Source organism: Bubalus bubalis, chromosome 7 (assembly GCF_019923935.1).
Source record: "Bubalus bubalis isolate 160015118507 breed Murrah chromosome 7, NDDB_SH_1, whole genome shotgun sequence".
NCBI lineage: Eukaryota > Metazoa > Chordata > Mammalia > Artiodactyla > Bovidae > Bubalus > Bubalus bubalis.
This window is the reverse complement of record NC_059163.1, coordinates 90109502-90131064: the sequence shown is the minus strand read 5'-3', so window position 1 is coordinate 90131064 and position 21563 is coordinate 90109502. Positions and strand designations below refer to the sequence as shown.

The following is a 21563-nucleotide window of genomic DNA, read 5'->3' as shown; positions in this document are numbered from 1 at the left end:
GTATTTAACTAGGCAGGCAGAGGGAACTGGTTTGTTTAGGAAGTAGTGACTGAGAAACCCTGGCCAGGTGACAGAGGAGGGCAGAAAGAATCCAGACCAATTTGTATGCAGTATATTTTACTCCCATGAAATAAAACACATTTTTTTTCATATTTGCTGAAAAGTAAAACAATAATATTGTACGAAATGTTATACACAGGGTAGGTTGTACATAGCAGTTTCAGAAACATCATTGCATCCACCAGAGAAACTATTCTAAAACTGATATTCACACATTTTTTAATAATAATAATATGTTAGAAACATACAGTGTGGCATTTAGTATATACATTCCTTTGCTCGCAAGCGAAAAATCCTAATCGCTTCTGTATAACATGCTTTATTTTAAAGCCTAACCTTTAAAAACACTGTTGTGATATTACTAACAACTGCTTTTTATAAAATTAATTTGACATTTCGATATATATACATCCTTTCAGTCATTTTAATGTTAACAATGCTAAACTTAAAAAATAACAAGCTTATAGTAATGTTAAAATGTCATATCCAGTCAAACATTTGTGTGTCCTCGAAACTGTTGGAAATACTTTTAGTGAAAGATGTCAGACGTTGAGAAAATTCCTTTGAAATCAAAGGAGCTCTCTTTAATTCAGTGGTTTCCTTTTCTCCCTATATCTTCTCTCTCTCTCCCTTTCTTTCTTTAGTGCCCACGACCTTCTAGCATAATTCCCAGTCTTTCAAGGGCAGAGCTGCCCCATCCACGGTCCTAGGATCCCCGTGCAGTGGGGCGCGGCTCACACGGGCCGGTCCACAGCGTACTGGCAAGCACTCAGGTTGGATGCCGGGTTCTGCACGCTGGCGTAGCCGAAGCTGGAGTGCTGCTTTGCTTTCAGTCTCAGGCTGGCCAGGCTCGAGTTACACGTGTCCCTATAAACGTACGGAGGAGTCGGAGGCGCGTAAGGGCAGGCGGGCGTCGGCACCGCGGAATTCAGTGAAGGGCTGCTCAAGTTGTTCAAGTTATTCAGGCTGTTGAGGCTGGAGCCCGGGACGCCGGTCACTGCTGAGGGTACCATACTGGACGACATGCTCATGGATGAGATGGAATTGGGCGGGGAGAACATGCTCTGCGACGACAGGGGGTTGACGTTCATAGAGTTGAAGAAAGGGAAGCTCTTGGTGGACAGGGAGGCCGAAGTGAGGCCCTTGGCGGCCCAGTTATTGTACGAATATCCCGGGTACATGTCGTCGTAGGGCTGCATAAGCCCGTTGAACTGCGGCCCAAAGCCATTCTTGCACAGCTCGGCCTGCTGGTTGCGCTCCCGCTTTCTCCATTTGGCCCGGCGATTTTTGAACCAAACCTGGGGATGGAGGGCAAGGAGCGAACAGACGCCACAGATCGGATTAGCAAAACCTTGCTCCCGGAAAGCACTAGCAATCCCCCCCTCCGACACATAAGTGTACACCCTCGCCGCCACAAGTTTCCTCAGCCGCCCCCATCCACCTCCCCTCCCCTGCGCCCCCAAGCTGCCAGAGCCCCGTCCCAACACTGAGGCCCCGACCGGTTCAGGCTTGCGAGTCCGGGCTCTGAGTCGCGCCACAAACCCCAGCTCAACGCCAGGCGGCCTGCGGGTGGCGTGTTCACTAACCCCGGTCCTCCTCAGGGACCAAAAACACTTACTGCAAAATAAATGCGGAGCAGCGGGCTTTCTGCCCAACCCTTCCCCGGCCACCTTGCAAACTTGCTTGCATTCCAAAGCCACAGACCCAAGGATGAGGACAAGGGGCTGGGAGGCCCGCGTTCTCTCCCACAACCCCTCCTCCCCTCTCGGATCTTCACTCCCGCCCCGCTACTCCACAGAACGAGCGCCCTCATCAGGCACCCGGCCGCGACCCCCTTCCTCGCCTAGCCAAAAGAACCAAATAAAAAGCAACAGCCCACCTCTCCGACAGCTCATTAAACCCCATGAGTTTGGCGTGTACATCTCCGGGAACTCTGAGCGAGTCGCTCCTACAGCCTTCCCCACCCTTCGCTCCGCTCCTTCACACTCTCCGCCCATCCAGGGCAGGCCCGCGCGCCAGGCGCTGCTCCGGCCCGGCCTAGTTGCAGGGCTTTGCCGGCGGTCGCTCAGCCCGGCCAGCCCCCACCCGCGTCCGATGGCCCAGACGCAACCCCGTTCTCAATCCACATCGGGCCCGCCCGTCGCCCCAGACGGCGGCTTTTGTGTATTGGAGTGAGGCCTGGCCCGAGATTTCCGAGCTGACACCGGTGATGTTTCACATTACACATCTCAGCCAGGCCCAGACGCCTAATCCGCTTTTTTTTTTTTTTTTCTTTTTCCCTTTCATTCTCGATTTCCTTTTTATCCCCCTTCCTCTTTGCACCCGACAGCTATAAAAAGCAAGCTTCATTCCCCACTTGGCTGGACAAGCAGCGGGCCTGGAAGGAGGCAGGCGGAGGGAGCGAGAGCCCAGCGCAGCGGCGGCAGGGGACTCGCGAGGGACGGCTGAAAAGCCGAAGAGGGTGGGGTAGGGTTTTTCCAAAGGGTTCCGGAGACCCCATAGATTGTTTTCATTTAAATTACTTGCCTTTTCTACCCCGGCCGCCTAAACTTTGCCCAGGCGAGAAGAGTACGTGCGAGGCCCGTTCCCCAGAAGCGCAGGAAAGCTAACGAGAAACTGACCTTGCGCAAAAACCACGCGGCCCGGGCCTGAACATAGGTCTGCGCTGTTAAACTAAAACCATTTCCAACTTCATCCTGGTTCCTATATCCACTAGCTTAGCCTCATTCCCTACACAGATGCCACTCAGAGACTGCCTTCCTCTCTCTGCTTTGGGAGCGCATTTTGGTCTATTCTTTTCATCATTAGTGTTATACAGTGTTTTCTCAGTTCTAACTGGGGGCTCTTTTTCCATCCAGAGCTTTTTTTTTTTAAACAGCAAAACCTGTGGATCCTGCTATGTGTTTTCTACTTCCAGAATCCTAACAGATTTGGAGTTTTCCACCGACCAGCACAAACCAGGATATTGCTACCGTGTAATTTATTTAAGTTCATTTTTGCCAATTCATTAAACACAGATTTGCTACAAAGGTAAGCCTTTTCTTTAATAAAACTATTATAATTGGGAGGAAGGGTGTAACAGTCTCCTGAGAGAAGATAAATAAACCAAGTAGAAAAGTCTTTCTTCTTTTTTCTTTTCTTTCTAAGAGGACAGCAGGATAGCAGTTCTGTATTAAAACTGCTTCCGTAGATCACAAAACCGAGGATAGGGTGTGGGAGAGAACTGAGTGGCAGAAAAACCGCAAAGACCTTGTGATGAGGGTGAGCCGAGTAAAGAAAAGGCCCGGCTAGGCCGGGCACGAAAGTTCTCCAGGGAGGGCCAACCCTTGCGTGTCTCAGGCGGGTTTTCCTTGTTAAATGCGCGCAGGTCGGAGCCTGTCCTCAGCTCCCGGCCTGGGAGGGATTTTATTAGCGCTCGTCTGGCGAAAGCAAACCGGGAACACAATGCCCTGTGCAGCAGAATGCACGCGGCCCCGTTTGGGAGCGCGCTGTGTTAGGGGGCGGTGAGCCGGGGCCGCTCCCGGCGCCTGCTCCAGGCTCGCGGCTGGTCTCGGAAGGGGGAGCTGTGACCTCACAACTGGGGCCTCCGCGAGGCCTTCTGCCTTTGCAAAGGCACCCACCCGAGCTCTCCCGGACGGCTCTGCCTTTCACCCTCCCTCCTGATCTACAGGGCCGGCACCCCAGCAGCGCGCTCCCCAGCTCCGTACGGGGTCCTACCCGGACTCGTGCTTCCGTTAGGTTGGTGAAGGCTCTGCCTTTCACCCTCCCTCCTGATCTACAGGGCCGGCATCCCAGCAGCGCCCTCCCCGGCTCCGTGCGGGCTCCTACCCGGACTCGTGCTTCCGTCAAGTTGGTCCACACTGCGATTTCTTCGCGCGTGGACATGTCCGGGTAGCGATTCCTCTGGAAAGTGGCCTCCAGTTCCTGCAGCTGCTGGCTGGTGAAGTGAGTCCGCTGCCGCCTTTGCCTTTTCTTCTTGGACGGGTCTTCGGCTCCCACGTCCTCATTCTTTCCCTGCTGGCTCTTATCTTTCTCTGAAAACGAAACACAGAGGTCCCCGTCAGCATGCCCACCTGCTGCCCGCCAACGCCAACTGGACCAGGCGGCAGAGGCCAGAGCCGGGCTGTCTGGCGGGGGAGGAGTGTGCGAGCCGCCGCTCCGGGCCACGGAAAGCGCTGCGTCTGCGGGGTGTACAGACGTGAGTGTGGGTGTGCGCGTCCCATTTCCTCCCCTCCCCCAGCGCCGCACGTTTTATTTACATGTTTATCTCACTGCGACGGCACATTCATTTTTATAGCCTGTGCTTTCAAGTGTATTTATGCGCTTCTGAGCGGACACATCAAATCTCTCGGGGCACCCACACGCGCGTGTTTTACAGAACTCCCCCTGGTAGAAAGCTCAGATATCGATGCGGTTTCCAAAGGCTAGGAAAAGTACGCTTTGGGATTCGGCGAGGCACCCAAGTTCCTCTGCCCTTTAGAAGAAGAAGAAAAAAACAAAAACAAAAAACGCCCGTTCTTCTGAGGCGTAGTTTCACAACTATTTTTCTAACAAGCGGAGCTTCTTGGGAGCTGAAAGCCGAGAGCAGAAACAGGGACCGCGTAAAGGTTGGGGAGGGCGGGGGGCGGGGGGGGGGGTGCGGCCTCTGAAGGTCTAGAACGGAGATGCTGGGATTTTTGTGACCCAGAAAAAGGAAGGGAGGTCAGGGTCGTAATGGGGGGAGGGGGCGGTGCAGAACGACTCGCGTGGTTCGCGCCACCCCAGCCGGGCAGTCAATGCAGAGCGAAGGGACGCGGGATACATACAACCCTGGCTCCGGAAGTTCTGCGGGGAGCGAGCCGAACGACCACTCCCACCACGCCTCCCCCAGGAGGGGCCGACTTCCTCGGGGCCGCGCGGCGCCTTACCTGCGGCCTCGGGGCTGGGGGTGTCAGAGATGGTGTGCACCTCCAGCCTGTGCTTGGAAGAGTCCAGGGAGCGGGCCTGACCGGGAGCCAGGACCGAAGCCATGGCCAGCGGCTGAGGATGGTGACAAGAGGAGGACGAGGAGGCGGCCAACAGCTTGGTCCCTGCTGCTCGGTGCTCCAAGTGCAGCGGGCCTTTCATGCAGTTCATGGACGAAGGAGCGCGCCGCCCTACGAGTCCTGGGTTGCTGCCCCGCCGAAGCCCCGTGGCCGCCGCAGCCGCCTGCTCCGCTTCCCGCTCCAGGCGCGGAGTTTCCTCGCGGTGGCCGCCGCGGGCAGAGCCGGGAACACAACCCGCGCGGAGTCCTGGAGCCGAGCCGCCCCCCAGCTCCTTGCGAAGGCTCAAGCGAAAGGATCCAGCGGCCGAAAGTCAGCGGGTCAATGGAGAGACATGGGGATGTGGGTAGGAGAGAAGGGTTCGGAGCGTCTTTGGGGAGCAGGCTTCCAAGCTCCAAAGCGAAACAAGAGTGGGCAAAGACCCCTTTCTTCCCTCCCTCCCTCCCCCTCGTACCCCTCCAATAAGGAAAGCTAACGCCGTTCGCGCTCTGCCCGCCCCCCGCGCGGCAGCCCTGACAGCGAAGTGTCAAGAGTGACAGGGACAGGTAGCTGATATTAGATCTCCCGTGGCGGCGGCGGCGGCGGCGGCAGCGGCGCGGGCCTCTGGGCGCACCCTCCGCGGTGCGCACACGCACACCCCCTCGGGCAGTAGAGCTCGAGCCTGGCCTCGCTGCAGCTCAGCTCCCAGCACCCAGACGAGCGACGGACCAGTTCTGCGGCTCCAAGCTTCCCTGTTGGCCTAACATCTTAAAACCAGAGGCGGGCTTCCTGGTGCCGAGACGTCACTTGGTCGCTGCCCTCCCCAACCCTCCCCGACCCTCCCCGCCTCCGCCTCCTCCCAGACCCTTCGCCGGCTGGAGTGACGTGGCTCCAAACCAATCAGGAGCCCCCGAGCCGTGACGGAGGGCCTATCCTGTCTGCACCTATCAGATGTGCGGGGCCGGGCTAATACCTCGGTGCGCCCGCAGAGTCTACACCCGCCGGCTCCCGGGAATTCTGCTGCGGCCCGGCTCAAGACGATCCGGCTTTTAGTTCTGATGCGGAGGTGGAAAGACGAGGCTGGGAGTAAAAAGCTCGTTGGAAAAAAGCGGAAAGGTCGAAGGCTGAGGGGTACAAGAATCAACAAGGCAGGCACCCAGCACCCACCTCCCCTTTTGCGTCTCACTACACTCATTCCCTACCTAGAGGTGTTTTTCTCCCCCTGCAAGGAAAGGAGACATACTACTTAAAACCAGAAAAAATTTAAAACACCAACAAATCATCTCTCCGATCTTAAATTTTCCAAACAACCTGTCAAGTGAATGCTCCAACGCTAAGCTGAAGAAGCTTTACTTTAATTGCAAAGAAGACAGAGCCCTGAGAAGAGAGGCTAATAAATTAGAAATCAGAAGCAAATGGACCCGTCAAAAGAAAATTACCTTGACTTTAAACGAACAACTGTTTGGTGGTTCACTCTGGATTTATACAAGAATAAAAAGTCGCCTCAGATCACGTTCTCTGTAATGCTTATTAGTCCCCAGACAGAAAACACACAATAGAATAGAAACCCTAACCCAGCATTTTCAAAATGCTGAAAGCTTATCCATTCTACTTAACGTTGATTAAGACACATATCCTAGGGCTTTCAAATTCCTTATACACTGTATTAAGCACCTCCTAACCCAACAGAGAATCTTGCTTTAAATTTGACTCTCTTGTTTACTTTATTATCAATCAGATTCAAATCCATAAAGCCTGTAGAATCAACAACTTTGAGCTAATTATATATAAAATATGCTTTTAATGAATTTCCGTACAATTAAGAATGTTGCCAAATAACCAATTTCAAGGATACTTTTGAAGTCATTTTCTATTCCTAGGGAGCTCAAGGCTGTCTTGAATTGTTGGAGTCCAAGCAGGCAGAGAAGTAGGCTGTGGGTGAAGGGCAAAAGCCTAGGAGGACACTCAACAAGGAAAAATAAAGCCTTGTTCATTTATTTGAGACAAAAGGAAAAAACACCTTTGGGGACACGTAAATCTTTATAGCACTATTTCCACAGAAATTAAAGAAATAAATCCAAAGATATCATTCAAAATAATTTGTGCAAGTCCTTTTGTCCTCTGGCTTAGGTCAGCTGAAGAGCACAAACTAATCTCCCCTGGGTTTCTGCGTTGACGATTGCTTTATTGTGGAGTTAGTGTTATCATCCCTGAATGTGTATTTGTTTGACATTACAGTCAATGATTTGCAACGCCAGTATGAGGTATCTTCAAAAAACTCCCTCCTTGTCCTTGTTCCCAAGATTGAGAAACTCATTCAGTTTGAGGCGGAGTGGATAAAGCGGACAACAAATATGTTTGTAACTTTTGTGTCTCTCCTTTGCTCTGCTCCCCCACCTCATGGTATCTGCAACTCCTCCCCCATCTTAAACAAGCTTGAGAGCAGTCCAAAGGACCAAATGAGAATTCTTTAGTCTCTGCCCAAAGTATCATCCTAGTGTAAGAAGATTTTAGCTAACAGGAGGAGCTTTCTTTATAGGAAGCTTTAAATCAGCATTTCTGTTTTTTTAACCTTTTATTCCAGTTAACCCCATTCCATGCACACACACACCTGCTCAGAGCAGAACACATCCCCATGTGACAGGTCTGCATTAGCTGAGGCTCATCCATCCAGCTATATTAGGTTCTGAAATCTTATCACTAAATTATACATATTACATAAGCAGCCTGTTGGTAAAGAAGGTTAAATTAATTTACATTCTGCTCATTATCGGGTGCTTAAATGACGCGTTTTATCCCTGAGATTTGGTAGACTCTCCTTCTCAGACCCCCCAGTGTTTCACCGAAGACAATGCTCTTACATTTGTAGTGGTTTTTAATCTGATAAGACTCTAATTTGCTTAAGTCTTTTAAATAAGGGTTTTAAATGTTTCTAGCCATTTTCTTATTGAATTTCCTCTAATTCCCTCAAGATCATAAAGTATATGCGTAAAGTAAATATCTCCTCCCACTGCACTGACAGCCGATGACCTATAACTAAGTCAATATGAATCCAGCTCTTTTCTGCCCAATATGTTTACTAATCATATTCCAATACCTTTTTTTAAACCTCAGCATAGCTACAGTCCCCACAACAGCACATGCTCATGCCTTCATATCACAAAGAAACTCCATCACATCAGAGAATGAAAGATTCTCCTCCACAGTGAACATACTCTCTTCCTTGTTTCTTCAAGTTTCAAATCCTGGAGTTACAATTTTTGGTGAAGGCTCTGAGTGGTTTTCAAAACTCAGAAGAGCTGAGAAGCTCCACAGAGCCATGTAGATTTCTAAGCCCATCTCTCATTAAATGCATGGAATTTTGATTTAAGCTCATTGGCTTTGTCAATGAACAGAACTTTCCTCAAGGCAAATACACATGTATGAAGGACCTAACCTAGACTCCAAAGTGGGTGAAAAACCCAAGGGCAAGTGGGAGCTCCTCATAGTGCCAAAGTGTAGGAGATGTTGCAAGTGCTGGTGATCAGCTTGAAAGCCCAAAAAGATAAGAATCTTAAACTGTATTGATTCATTGCAAAGTCAAGTGGCGAATAAAGAAAGAAATTATTTGAAGAACTCTGGTTAAGTGAAAACAAAATCATGCATATACCCCTCTATATATAGAAATGAATGTACATAATATATCCTCCCCTCCCCCTCAACGGAGCAGGGGAGGTATTTCTTTGCATTTTTCTAGCCAGAGGTTCAACTCCCTCCTAATCTTCAGATCACTTTACACATTGATACTGGGTGACACCCTGTCAGGCCCAACATGTTCACTCCATGGTTGGTAGGGGTGCTCCAACATGAAAAGTCTAGAAGAGGAAAAGCAAGTGTGTAGTACAAGAAACACTTTTCAGTTAAAACTGTAGTGGTGGTGGGCAATTTTTAGATTTAGTCTACAAAAAACTTGTGGGTGCACAGGTATGGGCAATATAGATGACAAAGGAGTTGAAAGTAAGGGAATCTTAGGTACGTTGCAAGTTCAACACTACTATTACATGACCTATCCCCCACCCCACTCTTTAGCTGGTTCTAGAAATTACTGTGGGACTTCCCTTGTTGTCCAGTGGCTAAGGCTGTGCTCCCAGTGCAGGGGGGTTGAGATTTGATCATTGGTCAGGGAACTAGATCCCACAAGCAACAACCAAGGCTCAGTGCAGCCAAACAAATAAATATTTTTTTTTAAAAAGAAATGACTATGTCTTCAGCAGCCATCACAGAAATTGTCATTCCAGGAAAAAAAAAAAAAAAAAAAAATCAGCATAGTTGGTCCAGGGAAGCTGCATGGCTGGGGTGGGGAGAGGACAGGAAGCGCAGTATGGGTTTGGTTTTTCCACTCAGAAGATATCGTTTTGATCAGGTTTTCTTGCTTATTCTTTCAAAAAAAGACCCTTGAGGAGGAAAATGTGTGACACAGGGTTAGGCATGTTTCTAGCTGGTATTTGCCACCGATTACCAGTCTTAAGGTCTTATTTAATTTCACACTCTTTAGTGTTAGTCGCACAAAGGCCCTCTGGCCATCGCGATGAGAGGGGTTAAGCAGCACCGCTAAACTCTCCGCAGCGGGCGGCAGAGATGTGAACTGGGACCCAAGTGAGTGACTCGAGACTCTGGGGGAAAAAAGTCTGTCCTCAAAGCCCATCTGGAAGATAGTGAAATTAGATGTCTCCTTGCGCTGTCAAGCCATTAGACGGGTGGGAGTCTTGCTATGGTCCAGGTTAGCTCAAGGATGAGATCCTGCCGGACTCAGCTCGAAGGCTCGAAGGCTCGTGACAGGCATGAGTGTGTGTGTGTGTGTGTGTGTGTGTGTGTGTGTGTGTGTGTGCATGAGCATGCGGTGTAAGGTGCAGAGCTCAGAGGGAGACCTTGCACCTTGCCCGAGAAGTGGCTCTGCCTCCCCTCCTTCCTCTGCCTGGCTTTTCTCTGCACACAAATCATGCTGGAAAGGGCCTCTTTGCTGTTCCCAGACCTGAGCCATGCAGCTGGAACACCCAGAAATTAAAGGTTTATTGTGACTGATCCACCCCCCCCCCACCCCAGTTCCGTAAATGCAATTTTAAAAAGTGCAGGCTTGCAAAAAGTGGCAGATTCTTTCAGAATCAGAAGTCTGTAGAGGTACTGAGCAACACCCACCCTCTCTGGGTCCCTGCAAATGGTACCCATCTCTCTGTCCCTCACACAACCACTTCAAGTCTGTGGTAACTGGCTGGGGGGTTCTCTTCACCCCACACTGGCAGGGGAAGAGAAGAGCCAGAGATTGGAGGAAGCTCTGGGTCGTGTTAGTGGGGGTACTGCAGTCAGTAAGCATGCACGCGGTAGTGCCTTTTCACAGCTGCCTGTTAATGCTATAGGTTTATTAGGTGCTCATTTAATCGCAGAACACAACTACACGTGGAAAAATAAAGAGAACGGTATACTTGTGTATGGGATACAAGAAAGACAAGGAATGAATAAACATCAATCTCTAGGTCCAGAGAGACAGAAGTGACATGGGACTAACTAAAGTCACTTTTTAAAAAACTGGATTGAAATGCTTCTCTCTTTTTCTCTATTTTTCCCCTCTCCTGCTCATGTCTGTCTCCCTTTCTATTTCTCTTGTTCCCCTTCTTTCTGTCTTCCCCTCTCCCAGACATGCTGGTAGCTAACATTCAGCATTAGTTGTCATGGTGACCATAAATCACATAAATCCAAAAATACCCACCTATAATCTGAAATGAAGCTTTTATTTCCCTAGCGAAATAATATTTTAAAAGCTGTCAGCTGACCCCCCCAAAAAAGGAACCCACCTCATTGTAGTAACCCAAGTAATATATTACTTCTAAAGGTTTAAATTAAAATGTCAGCCTGTTAAAAACACGCTGGGAGAATCTTGGGCACCCTTCATGTCAGATCCTCACAGTGGAGTTGACTCCATCACTCCTGATCACTCTTTAACATGTATACATAATTTTGCCTACTACCTCTCCTTCTATTAATTTCTTCCATCCCCTCCCAACTACTTAGTCCTCACCGATTGTCTGCCTTGGGTTGTAAAAGAATGGAATCTCTTATCTTTTTTCAGAAAGGCACTTAATTCTTTGCCTGACTCAGAGGACCTCATATATTGGTCCTCTGTGATCAATCGCTTCTCTAAATGAAAAATGGGTGCCTTGGGGGGAAAGGTGCTGAACTGGGCCACAGTGAGGGGTCGGGGGGTGGGGGGCTTTCTAGAGGAATTGAGAAGAAAGAAACGCAGAGGGAAGGGCTGGTGGGGGAGAGACGGAGTAGTGGAGTATGGAGCTGGGCAGCCAGGTTCTGTGGTTAAATCTAGCCCGGGAAAGGTATGTATATTCTCCCACTCTTGCCTTTTTCTCCTGAGAGGAAACTTTCCCATTTGAAGACCCTGAGTGCAGGGTGGGAGGGAGGAGGGTGACGACCGCAGTTGGGCCTTTTGTCTTCCACCTTGGGCTTGTTGTCTTTTGCCTATCTTTGGATTATAGGGTATTCGCCTAGATGAAGAGCCATTAATTACCCATTCAGTCAATATTAGGAAGACGACAAAGCTTTTTACATAGGATTAAGAAGACATCAGATTGTTCCATTAGTATATTCCTGCTCACGAATAAGCTTTCGTTATACATTTCCTTTTCCCCGGAGTCGCTCTAACAACTGCTGCATATATTACCGGCGGGCGGTGCGGGTTAACTGCAGAGCCAGCCCTGCGCACCTTGGAGCGCTCACCGCGTCGGCGGCACCGAAGAACGCGACCGGTCAAGACTGCCTACCGCTGGGGACTGACTACTTTCGGACAATTTCCCCTCTTGGGGAAAACACACCCACACACACAAAGGAGAGGCAGCTCTGCGGATAAACTGCAGATTTGGCGCGGGGTGGGCTGTGAGTAGAAAAAAAAAAAAAGGAATGCTCTCCTTCCCCACCTCCGCTCTTCCTCACTCTCCTCCAGCACGTCCCGGTCCCCTTCTCCCTGTTAGCACTAAGATTAACACCACCCTTTTAAATACCCCCCTTTCTCTCTGACCAAGCTCAGGTCCAAGCGCCGCCCCACGCAGCACGATTTTGCTTTTTGCTAGAGGTGGTCTGGGCTGCTTTTGCGGGTCTGCTTGTTAGCATTAAAGTCGTTTGGTAATGGCGTAGAGAAATCGGGTGACTTGCTTTGGGGGACATTAGGAATCATTGGTGAATGTGCTTGGCGAGCACTTGGTGATTCAATGAATAGGGCTCTACGGCCGTTAAGGCGTCGGGGTTACCCCGGGTGCTCTGAGGAAGACGGAGAGCCGGCTGCTGCCTCGGGAGGCGGTGTGTGTCGCGGTTGGGGCCTTGGCGTCCTCTGTCCCTAGGGAAGAAAGTGCGCGCACCAGAGGCCCGGGGCGAACACTTTCAGCTCAGCCGCTTTGCCAGAACGATTTAAAAATTAATCGAGTCGCTGGGGGAGGCCCGGGGAAGATACCCGCCCCAGGTCTGGTCGCGAAGCCAGGCGCCGGGACCGATCTCGGTAGGTCGGTGGATTACAGCCCCCAATCCAGGGTCACTACCCCGAAATTTAAAGGTTATTGGCAGGGGAGGATCATTCCATCCTCTTCCTGAAGGTCAAGACAACTTTTTGAGTTCCTCCAAACGGAAACTCGTTTTGGGACACCCAAAGGGAAGGAAAGCCAAGGACGTCTGTTCTAGGGAGACGTTCCAAGCGGGCCTCTGACCCTTCTGTAAGGGGGCCGGGAAGGGGGGAGAGTACTGTTTAACGTGTCAACTCTTCCTCTCTTCACTTACCATACCTAGCCGCTCCTCTCTCCACCCTCTCTCAAACCTCTGGCTTTAGGAGGTCTTCAGCCTACTTCCTGCTCGCTCCCGTTTAAGGGTTCGAGCCAGACGTTGGGTCATTCCAAAGGGTATCAAGAGAATGGGGACTCGACTGGGATGGGACACAGAGTAGGGGCCTCCAGGAGGTCGACCCTGTCAACTCAGAGAACGTTTTCAGTCTTCAGTGAGGACAGGGTGTTTGGGGGAAATGAGGAGAGGGTAGTGCCAATATAATAATAGGATATCATGGCCCTTTTTGAAAATTGCATGTCATTATAAACTTTTTTTTTTCTTTTTAAAAGCAAGTAAGCTAGTTTTAAGAATCAAATAATCATAGTGACCCTAGTCAGTTATTTCGCTTAAAAAAAAAAAAAGCAAATAAAACCTATTAAAAAGTTAAGGAGAAAAAATCTTTCCTTTCTTTCTTTTTTTTTTTTTAAAGGAAGCTGTGGCTAGGAGTTTGCATATTCCATAAGTTAAATTTACTTATATTCATTAAGGGGACTGTGGCAACCTTCTTTCAGTGGTACTATGTAGCTTTGTCCACTCGTGTGACATTTTTGGTCTGCCCAATTCCCTAGAAGCCAATAACATCAAGATTTTCAGCATTTTTTCCTATCACGTGTCTCTTCTTAATTAATGGCATTAAACATGTTTGGGCAGCAATTTTCTTCTTCAGTTCAAAAGGCAGAAAACACACTATTGGCTGTGTGGAGAAGAGCCTTTTCCAGCACTAAAGTAATCCGGGCCTAAACGTAATGGTTAAGAAAAATCATTTATTATTTCTAGCTCTTTATTTACTTGCTAATTATTAAAAGCAAACACCCAGGCCCACCTGCCCAGGATGTGACTTGTGACTGCAGCGAACAGGACTCCCCGGCTCTCCCCCACTTCTTGCCCACCTAGGAAGCCCACATCCCACCTCAGACTTCTCGGTTAAGAGGTCCTAAACTCCCATGGTAACCACCTGTGCTCAAAACCATTCCTGGGGGCAATAAACAGGTAGATGCGGGTGAGAATAGGAAAAGACATTTGGCATCTCTCGGCCCCGAAAGCAGGAGAAATGTCAGCCTCGGCTGGGCGGCGGCCAGCCCGCGCTGTGCGAAGCGACATTGGGGAGCTCCCCTAGTCCGGCCGGAGCCAGGGCTCAACCCGCACAAAGCATTTTCTCCGGGAGTCATCGCTGCTCTTGATTTTTAACCATATCCCAAACATACTCCGGTGTAATAATTTATTTTTACGACCGATTATCAAACAGAAGAAGAATTTAACACAATCTTAATGACAGAAATCACCCGACGTTATCTCTGCAAGGCCCCATTTAACCCCATGGGGTTAATCCCGGACAAGTGAGCGTTTAACTGGCCCAGCAGGAGAACTAGCGATATTTCGCGGTGTCGAGGCCGGTTAGCTCCATACCACTTTGGGCGTTTTATTCCAACAAATGGTGCTTTTCTCTCCGATTCACTGGGAAGCCCAATGCGGAGTCTTTGTTTTCTTCTTGGCAAGTTTACTTGGCGGGGGTCCCAATTCGCCCCCCTCTAGCACATATTACATACGTATCTTTACATTTTAATCCAGAAAGTGGTGGTTAGGGGCGGAGGTCTGTGTGTATGTGTGTATGTGGGTGGGTGGGTGGTTATGTCCTCACATTATCAAAGGTCAACAACCTCCTAAGAATAGGCACTTAATTATTAAGGAGCCTGGAAAACATGGAGAATAGACGAACGGCAAATTTGAGTTTTTCTTGTATTCCTAAGGAAAGGTTGTCCCTTCAACTTCCCTCCCCCTCACACACACACCCCTAAAGACCACGATTCAATTCAACTGGGTCTGTGCGTAGAGGACGTTTTAAGTTTTACACTTGCAGACTTCGAGCAGCAATAGCCCTTGACTCTTCCAGAATAAAACCAGACCATCGATCGCACCGCCAAAACCCAGACCCTGCAACCAGCACCACAGGTAGGTGGTGCCACCGGGTCACACACTCCATTCCACCCTCAGCTGCTGCGCGCAGTCGCTGCCCTCCGGCTCCGTAGGGCTGTTGTCAGCTCCTCCACCTAGCCACCGGGGCGAACCTATGCTAACCCAAGCCTCGCGCGCTGGCCTTCAGCGGTAAACCCCGCACCCACAAGCCTGGGCGGGGCGCGGCCGAGGGCCGCCGGGACGGGGTGGGCCCTGCTGGTGCTGCATGCAGTGGGACGTAGTGAGCGACAGAGGTCGCTGTTGGACCACTTTTCCACTCCAGCTAGAGGCACGGAGGTAGCTCGGGGTGTGCGTACATCAGGCCACACATCAGGAGATCATCAGGAAAGAGGGAGAGGGAGAGGTGATGGGTCTCAGGAGTGCAGTATAATTTCGGGAAAGGAATTAACGTTCCTTGGACGGCTGCTTCCCGTCCCAACCCGAGGCCAAGTGTCTTAAGTTCCGAGGAGGCGCGCCCCGTCTGGCGGCCTCGCCCGCGTGCGCCTCACTCGAGGCCCGGAGGCCGGGAGGCGGGCGCCCAGCGCTCGGCCTGCGCCTCGCTCCAAGTCTTACCGTTGGCGCCGGGATGCTGCCGCGGAAAGAGCTTGCTGCTGGCCGCCTCTTTCCGGCTCTCTGGAGAGTCCGTGAACTCGACCTTTTTGATTTCGGAGTCTTTGGAGAAGAGGCATTCAACGGCCGCCGGCTGCACGCCTGGGCCGCGCGCACCCGCCCCACGTGCAGGGAGAGAGACGCCCCGGACGGCGGGGGAAAGTATCGGGGTGTCGAAGAGAATGGGGAGGGAGGCAGGAACGGGGAAAGAGAGGGACAAAGAGCAGAGACCCAGTTAGAGGAAAGAGCGGAGGACGGACCAGTCTCCGGGACCGTCTGGCAACCCGGCGCAGGGCGATGTTCTGTCTCCGCGCCTCCCGGGCTACCAGCGGCTCCCGCGAAAAGGAGGCCCGAGGCTTAGAGACGCGGCGCGCGGTTCCCTCCCCACCCACAGCCCCCCACTAGGAGAGTCCCCCGGCGTCCAGGTTCTGATTTCCTTCCTGCCCTGGCCTGCCCCTCCGGGAAGCGCCCCTCGCGCGGCCTCGCTATAAGACCAGTGCCCTCTGGCTGCCCTCGCGTGGCGCGGTCTCAGGTCGGGTGACCCTGGCAGAAGAAACGACTCTTACCTAATTGCACACACGCCGACACTAGTTTGCGGCAGTTGGTCTCCATTCCCCGTTACCTGCAAAACAAGAGAAGGAGGCCCGTGAGAAGCGGCGGCGGGCGGGCGCACTGGGCTCGCAGGAGGCTACCTGTAGGGCAGACGACTTCAACACAAGCCATCAGGCGCCTCTCCGTACTAGGTTTCAGGAGTGTTTCTCGGACCTGGCAGTCTCTGGCAGCACGAGCCTGGCTTCATCCCCACCCTTGCCCCTGGTCCTGGACCTCTGAATGTTTACCAAAGTCTGTGGGGGGGGGGGGGGGGGGGGGGCGGGGTGGATCTCTCTACAGAGCTGCCTCCAATGGGTCCAGGGGCTCTTGGCCGATAAAGCCGCGTTCTGGGAACCCAAGCTGTGGAACTACTTACAGGGGTGCCTGTGTCAGGGGTTAAAAGCCCGTCTGAACACGAGGACAACCTTGGGGGGTGGGGGATACAAAATTTTGGTGAAGAATTTTCTCCGTGGGGAGCTGTGTGCGAAGGCCAGCACAGCGCTTGTCCGTTAGCTGAAGCTCAGTAAACATTTATAGAGTGTGTAGAGTCAAGTTGTTCCTGTCCTAGATAGAACCCCCCACCCCCACCCCCCACCCCCACCTCGATTTTCTGTAATTCTGAAACAAACAGGACTCCAAGGCCTAGGATGCTCAGAGCGGACTGGCTTCGGGCCTCTTTTCTATCAGAAGCCACTTTTCCATATTTAGCCACACTTTCCCCTGGAGATACTCACCCGGTCATTTATTTACCCTAAAGTATGATTTAAGATCGCAGAGTAGGGGAACCGAGGTGGAGTGAGTTAGATTGAGGAGAGCGGGCAAACGTCCCCGGAGCGTTTATTGCCCGCCAAGGGTAGAGAAATAGCTCTGAGAGAACGGCTGCCCCCAGTTCTCCCCCTTCTCCTGCCCGGCAAACCAAATCTTTTTTAAAATTTCCAACCACAACGCAGCGAGCCAGGCGTTTAATGCGCGCCCCCTTCTCCGCCACAGGCAAACCGGGAGAGGTGGGTGGCAAGGGGGCTCTGTCGGGGTGGGTAGAAGAGCGCGGCTGCTTTAAAGACAGAAGTAAAGAATGAAGGTCCCAGCTCCCCAGGCCCCTCGGATCTCGGCGCCTGCCTCGCTCCACGCTAACCAGGGTACGCCGGCGGCGGGAGGGCACTTCTCGCACGGATCCAGAGCTGGGGCTTCGGATGGGCGTTTGCCCGGTTGTTCGAGGGGCAGAGGTTGGGCAGGGAGCTTGGGGGGGAGGGTCTGGCTTTGGCCTAAGTCGCATTTCTAGGTTCCTCGGCCTCTCCTGGAAGGAGCCGGGACCCAGGGGCCTCGGGCCAAGGTCGCTGCCTAGCGCAGCGGCCTGGGGATCCAGGGGGTGGGGATCTCCAGGCGGTTCCCCCACCAGCCTGGAGACGCGGGTGGACGCTGGCGGGGGCTCTGCCGATCCTGGCGGGCTCGGGGGCCCAGAAGTAGCAGTTTGGCGGTTCCAGATTTAGTGATTCTGCAGTAAAATCACAGGATTAGTCCCTGATTGAGATGTCTGTTCGTGAGATATTACAAAATTCATTATCACAGCTTTCTACTAACTCGATATGAAGTAACACAGATGGGATTTTATTAGTCCAGACTTCAAATGTTTACTTATGATAATTTCGGGGAAAATTTGCATGTCATCATCATTTCGATAATCTTTTTTTTTTTTAACTTCTGAATTGGCTGCATTATTAGCCGGTAGCCAGAGCTTTGCAGATGGTAACCGCAGATAGTTTTTATTTTTAAAAATAGTAAAATCTACAAAAGAAAAAGATCGGATTGCTCAGTGTAAAGTCAGTCGATTATTACACATTCTCCCCGCACCGCCCCCCCCCCCCCACTCCCACGCTTCAGTGCTGAAGACCAAACAAAGCAATACAAAACAAATCTTCAAGAACTCCTCTCTAAAGACTGAAAAGAAGGTCAAGGCATGTTCCTTAGCTCACTCCTACATGTCCCTGTGACTTGGGGATTTATTTTGCAGTCAAAATGAGTCCTGAGATTTGCACTTTTCCCCCCCTTATATAATGACCAAACCTGCTAGATGAATTGAATCTAAATAACTGGGGAAGGTAATTTTTAAAAAGAGACCTCCAATTCCCTCCCGTCTGCTGATCCTTAAACTTGCCCTGTCAAGACAAGTCTTACAAGACAAATTTGGCTGCCGGATTTAGAGAGGGGCTTCAGTGGCTAATCTCACAAATTAAGATGAGCAACTTTTCCTGTTGGAAAGGTGTTCTCACCCCAAAAGTTCATGTCCTGGTTGGAATGTATATGCCAGGCAATCTTGTTTTGGTCAACTTGAGTTTTCTATTGTGAGCTCACTAAAAAGCACAACACAGCTAATGGGAACACCCTGAACCACACTGGCTAATGCAAGCAGGCAAGCCCTAAGAAATAAAACAATTTGCTTAAAAATAATTTCTGATTGCCATAAGATGAAATTGTAGGAATGAAACATAGTCCTAATAATTCCACATCCTTTCACATTTCCCTCCTTTCCATTCACATTGTTATCCTATAACAAAATCTTTGATGAAAGTTTAAAAATAAACATGATAAGAACATACGTTTTAAATGAACTAAATTAGTGAGATTAGTCAGTAAATTAATTTGCAGTAGGTAATCATTTAAGGAAATTAAAATACTGCTTAACGCAGTTCTGTATTTTAGCAGTTTAAGCCTTCTTTTAAACCAATTAATATTGGTGATTTAGGAACACTTGGGGACAAACATGCTCAACTTGAGGAACAAAGCACCTGAATAATTTAGGTGTTGTTTTGCTGAGGTAGAGCAAAACATTCCATACATGAAGTAGCTATTTCATTTTTAGGCAAAGTTTGACTATTGAAACTTTGGATGCTTATTTTATGTAATATCAACAGAAATCCTCAGCCTATATTGCTTATGTGCTTTGTTTCCTTTACATAACTGGTGTTTGTATTTTTAGATGGATTTCCTCCAAAATGATGTTAAAAGCAACATTAATTCTTATTAATGGCCTAAAAAGAATGTGAGGAAATATCTCTAATCAAATTAATTTTTCATAAAATATTTTAGGATGTATGAACTCCAATATTATTTTAATTCATGGTAGTAAAATTTTAAAATAATTTTTAGTTTAATAAGACATATTGCTTGCACAAATAAAATAAAAAAATCACAGGACCCTATGATGGTTTGACATCTAAATTGCTAAGGAAAAGAAATCATTAAATTGTAATAAAAAGAGGAACGTATTTCTAAGATTTAGAATCATAATTTTTTCCTTACTGGATGGTTGGAAAATAGTCGTCTCCCCTGTATCCATTTAAAATGTATCTCCCAAAGTGCAAGATTGGAGTTGACTGGTAATCAATTTAAAGGATTTATAATCCGAAGTAATTGTGTGAGCTTGGCATTCAGGCCTGGCTCCCAGGTAATTCGCTTGGGCCTGAGAGGTCACTAACTGCCAGTTAAGATGGAATCTTTTTTCCAATTGGTAACAATGGGAAGGGGGCTAATCTTTCAGTAGCTGAAACTTTGTACCCGGCCCTTTATCTTGAGAATGCTAATCCTCCGTCTGAGGATTTGTCCCTGCAGTGTTGGCACCAAGATTTAAGGGAAGATACCTCCTTTTAAATGCCAGCCATGGTCTCGCTTCCCACTCGACTTCAGCACCCCATAGATTGTTAGTGTCTGTGGCTGGGGACCAGAGGAACAGGGCTTTGCAAGGTCTGTTTGCCAACTGCGTTACCTCGGGGGGAAGACAGCCCCCAAGAGCCACAAATCACCTTCGGAGAAGATTCTCCAAAGTGGAACAAATTTCCAAACTCGCATTATCTCACATCCCTGCGGGACAGACGGCCTCCACTTACCCGCTACCGGGAGAGAGCTGCAGTCTGCGCGTCCCGCCGCGTCCCGGAGAGATTTCCAGCGAACCGAGACGCGGACTGCACCGCCGGCGCCCGAGAAGCCCGGGCCGAGAGGACTGCGGGGCTCCCGAGGGTGCCAAGTTCCGAGAGGGGTCCAAGGGCGCGCAGCGGCCTCCGGAATCTAGCCGTCACTGGCAGTTTCTTTCCGCTCTACTCCAGCTTTCTCGCTCGCTCTCGCACTCTCTCTCCCCTCCCTCGCTCTCATCCCTCTCTCTTCCCTCGGCTCCGACTCAGTGTGGGGAGTGACGTGACGTCAGCAGAGATTCCACCAAACTCCACTGCACAGTGGCGGGCGCGCGGGCGGGCGGGCGGCCGAGCCGGCAGCGCGGCGGGCGATCAAGGAGCGAGCGCGGCGCTCGGGAGGGCGCGGGGGGAGCCAGCAGGGGCGACTGGAAACCCGGCAGGAGCGGGAGGTGAAGGCCCGCGGGCCCAGGAGCCGGGAGCCCGAGGAGGAGCCCGGGGAAAGAAACCAGGCGAGGGAGCCGGGCAGGGCGCTCAGACAGGAGCGGACAGAGCAGCAGGCTCGAGCACTCCCACTGTGGAAACGAGGACAAGAAGGGAGGATGGGAAGGAGGAGAAGAAAAAGGAATCTGCGCCAAACCAGGAGCTCTCATAAATCAGAGGGGAAGGGCAAGGGCGTCGGGGAGACGTCGGGGAGAAACGTTCTCCTGGAGAGACAGTGTGTGTGTGTGTGTGTGTGTGTGTGTGGAAACCCGGACGGGGAGGGAGGCAGGGACAGAGAAAGTGGCCTAAGAAATGGAACAAAGGACTGTATGCCTGGGTTTGTTTGGGGGCGAGGCTTGTAGGGTGTGAGTTTGATATGCCTGTGTGTGACCTTCTTTCAGGCCTTGCAAGGGTGAGGAAAGAGTTCATAGATACCAGGGATTGCGGAGGAAGGCCGGAAGCTGGAGAGAAGGTTGCGGGATGGGGTGAGAGAGGATGACAGGAGAAATCTGGAAAAGTGGGGTGAGCAGGGGGTCGGTGGGATGGCTGGGTTTGGGAAGAGGGTAGGAGGGAGACAGTTAGAAGGGAGATACCGGCTCGTCCTCCGCGGCAGGCCCAGCACCGCCGGCGGCGACACCGTGTCGAGGTCAAGGCGAGTGGACCGGGCGCACAGCACAGGGTGTCTGCGCGCAGGTGGGCACTGCCGCGTACTGACCGGTGTGCACCGAGGGATTGCGCTGGACAAGGCTCCGGTGCTCATGGAGTCTAGAATTTCCTCTGCTGTACTTACACTCAACAAGTTCACTCCGGGTCACGGCTATCTCATTTTTTAAAATGACGAGGTTAAGGTTCCTGGCGGGCATGGTGTTAAATTGCAAGGGATGGCAGTGGGGGTGGGAAGGGAAGCTCCCCTCAAATCCACATTTGCTCCTAAAAATCGAAGAACGTGTGAAAACAGAAGGGTAAAAACAGAAGGGGCATTTGCCCCTCGCTCCCCGAAGCGTGCCCTACTTCTAAACCCTGATTTTCTGATTTCTTGACTCCAGCAAGGGCTTGTGTTTTGGTGGTCAGAAGATATTTTCGCTGTACCCTGCCTTTGAGTGGTAGGACTATAAAC

At 50.7% G+C, this 21563-nt stretch overlaps 1 protein-coding gene across 3 annotated transcripts; it reads right to left on the bottom strand.

Annotated features, from left to right (window-relative positions):
* Positions 1-100: 100 nt before the first annotated feature.
* Positions 101-20385, bottom strand: PITX2 (paired like homeodomain 2). Of its 3 annotated transcripts, XM_006076904.3 has the most exons (5): positions 19946-20385; positions 16040-16095; positions 15438-15575; positions 3889-4094; positions 101-1358 (listed from the first exon to the last, which is right to left on the bottom strand). In XM_006076904.3, exons 2-5 carry the CDS (start codon positions 16083-16085, stop codon positions 795-797), a joined length of 954 nt encoding a protein of 317 aa, XP_006076966.1. In that variant the 5' UTR covers positions 16086-16095; positions 19946-20385; the 3' UTR covers positions 101-794. The 3 variants fall into 3 exon arrangements, with proteins under 3 accessions (XP_006076966.1, XP_006076968.1, XP_006076965.1); XM_006076906.3 differs by lacking the exon at positions 15438-15575 and having other exon boundaries at positions 19946-20369; XM_006076903.3 differs by lacking the exons at positions 15438-15575; positions 16040-16095; positions 19946-20385 and adding an exon at positions 4968-5895.
* Positions 20386-21563: the final 1178 nt, after the last annotated feature.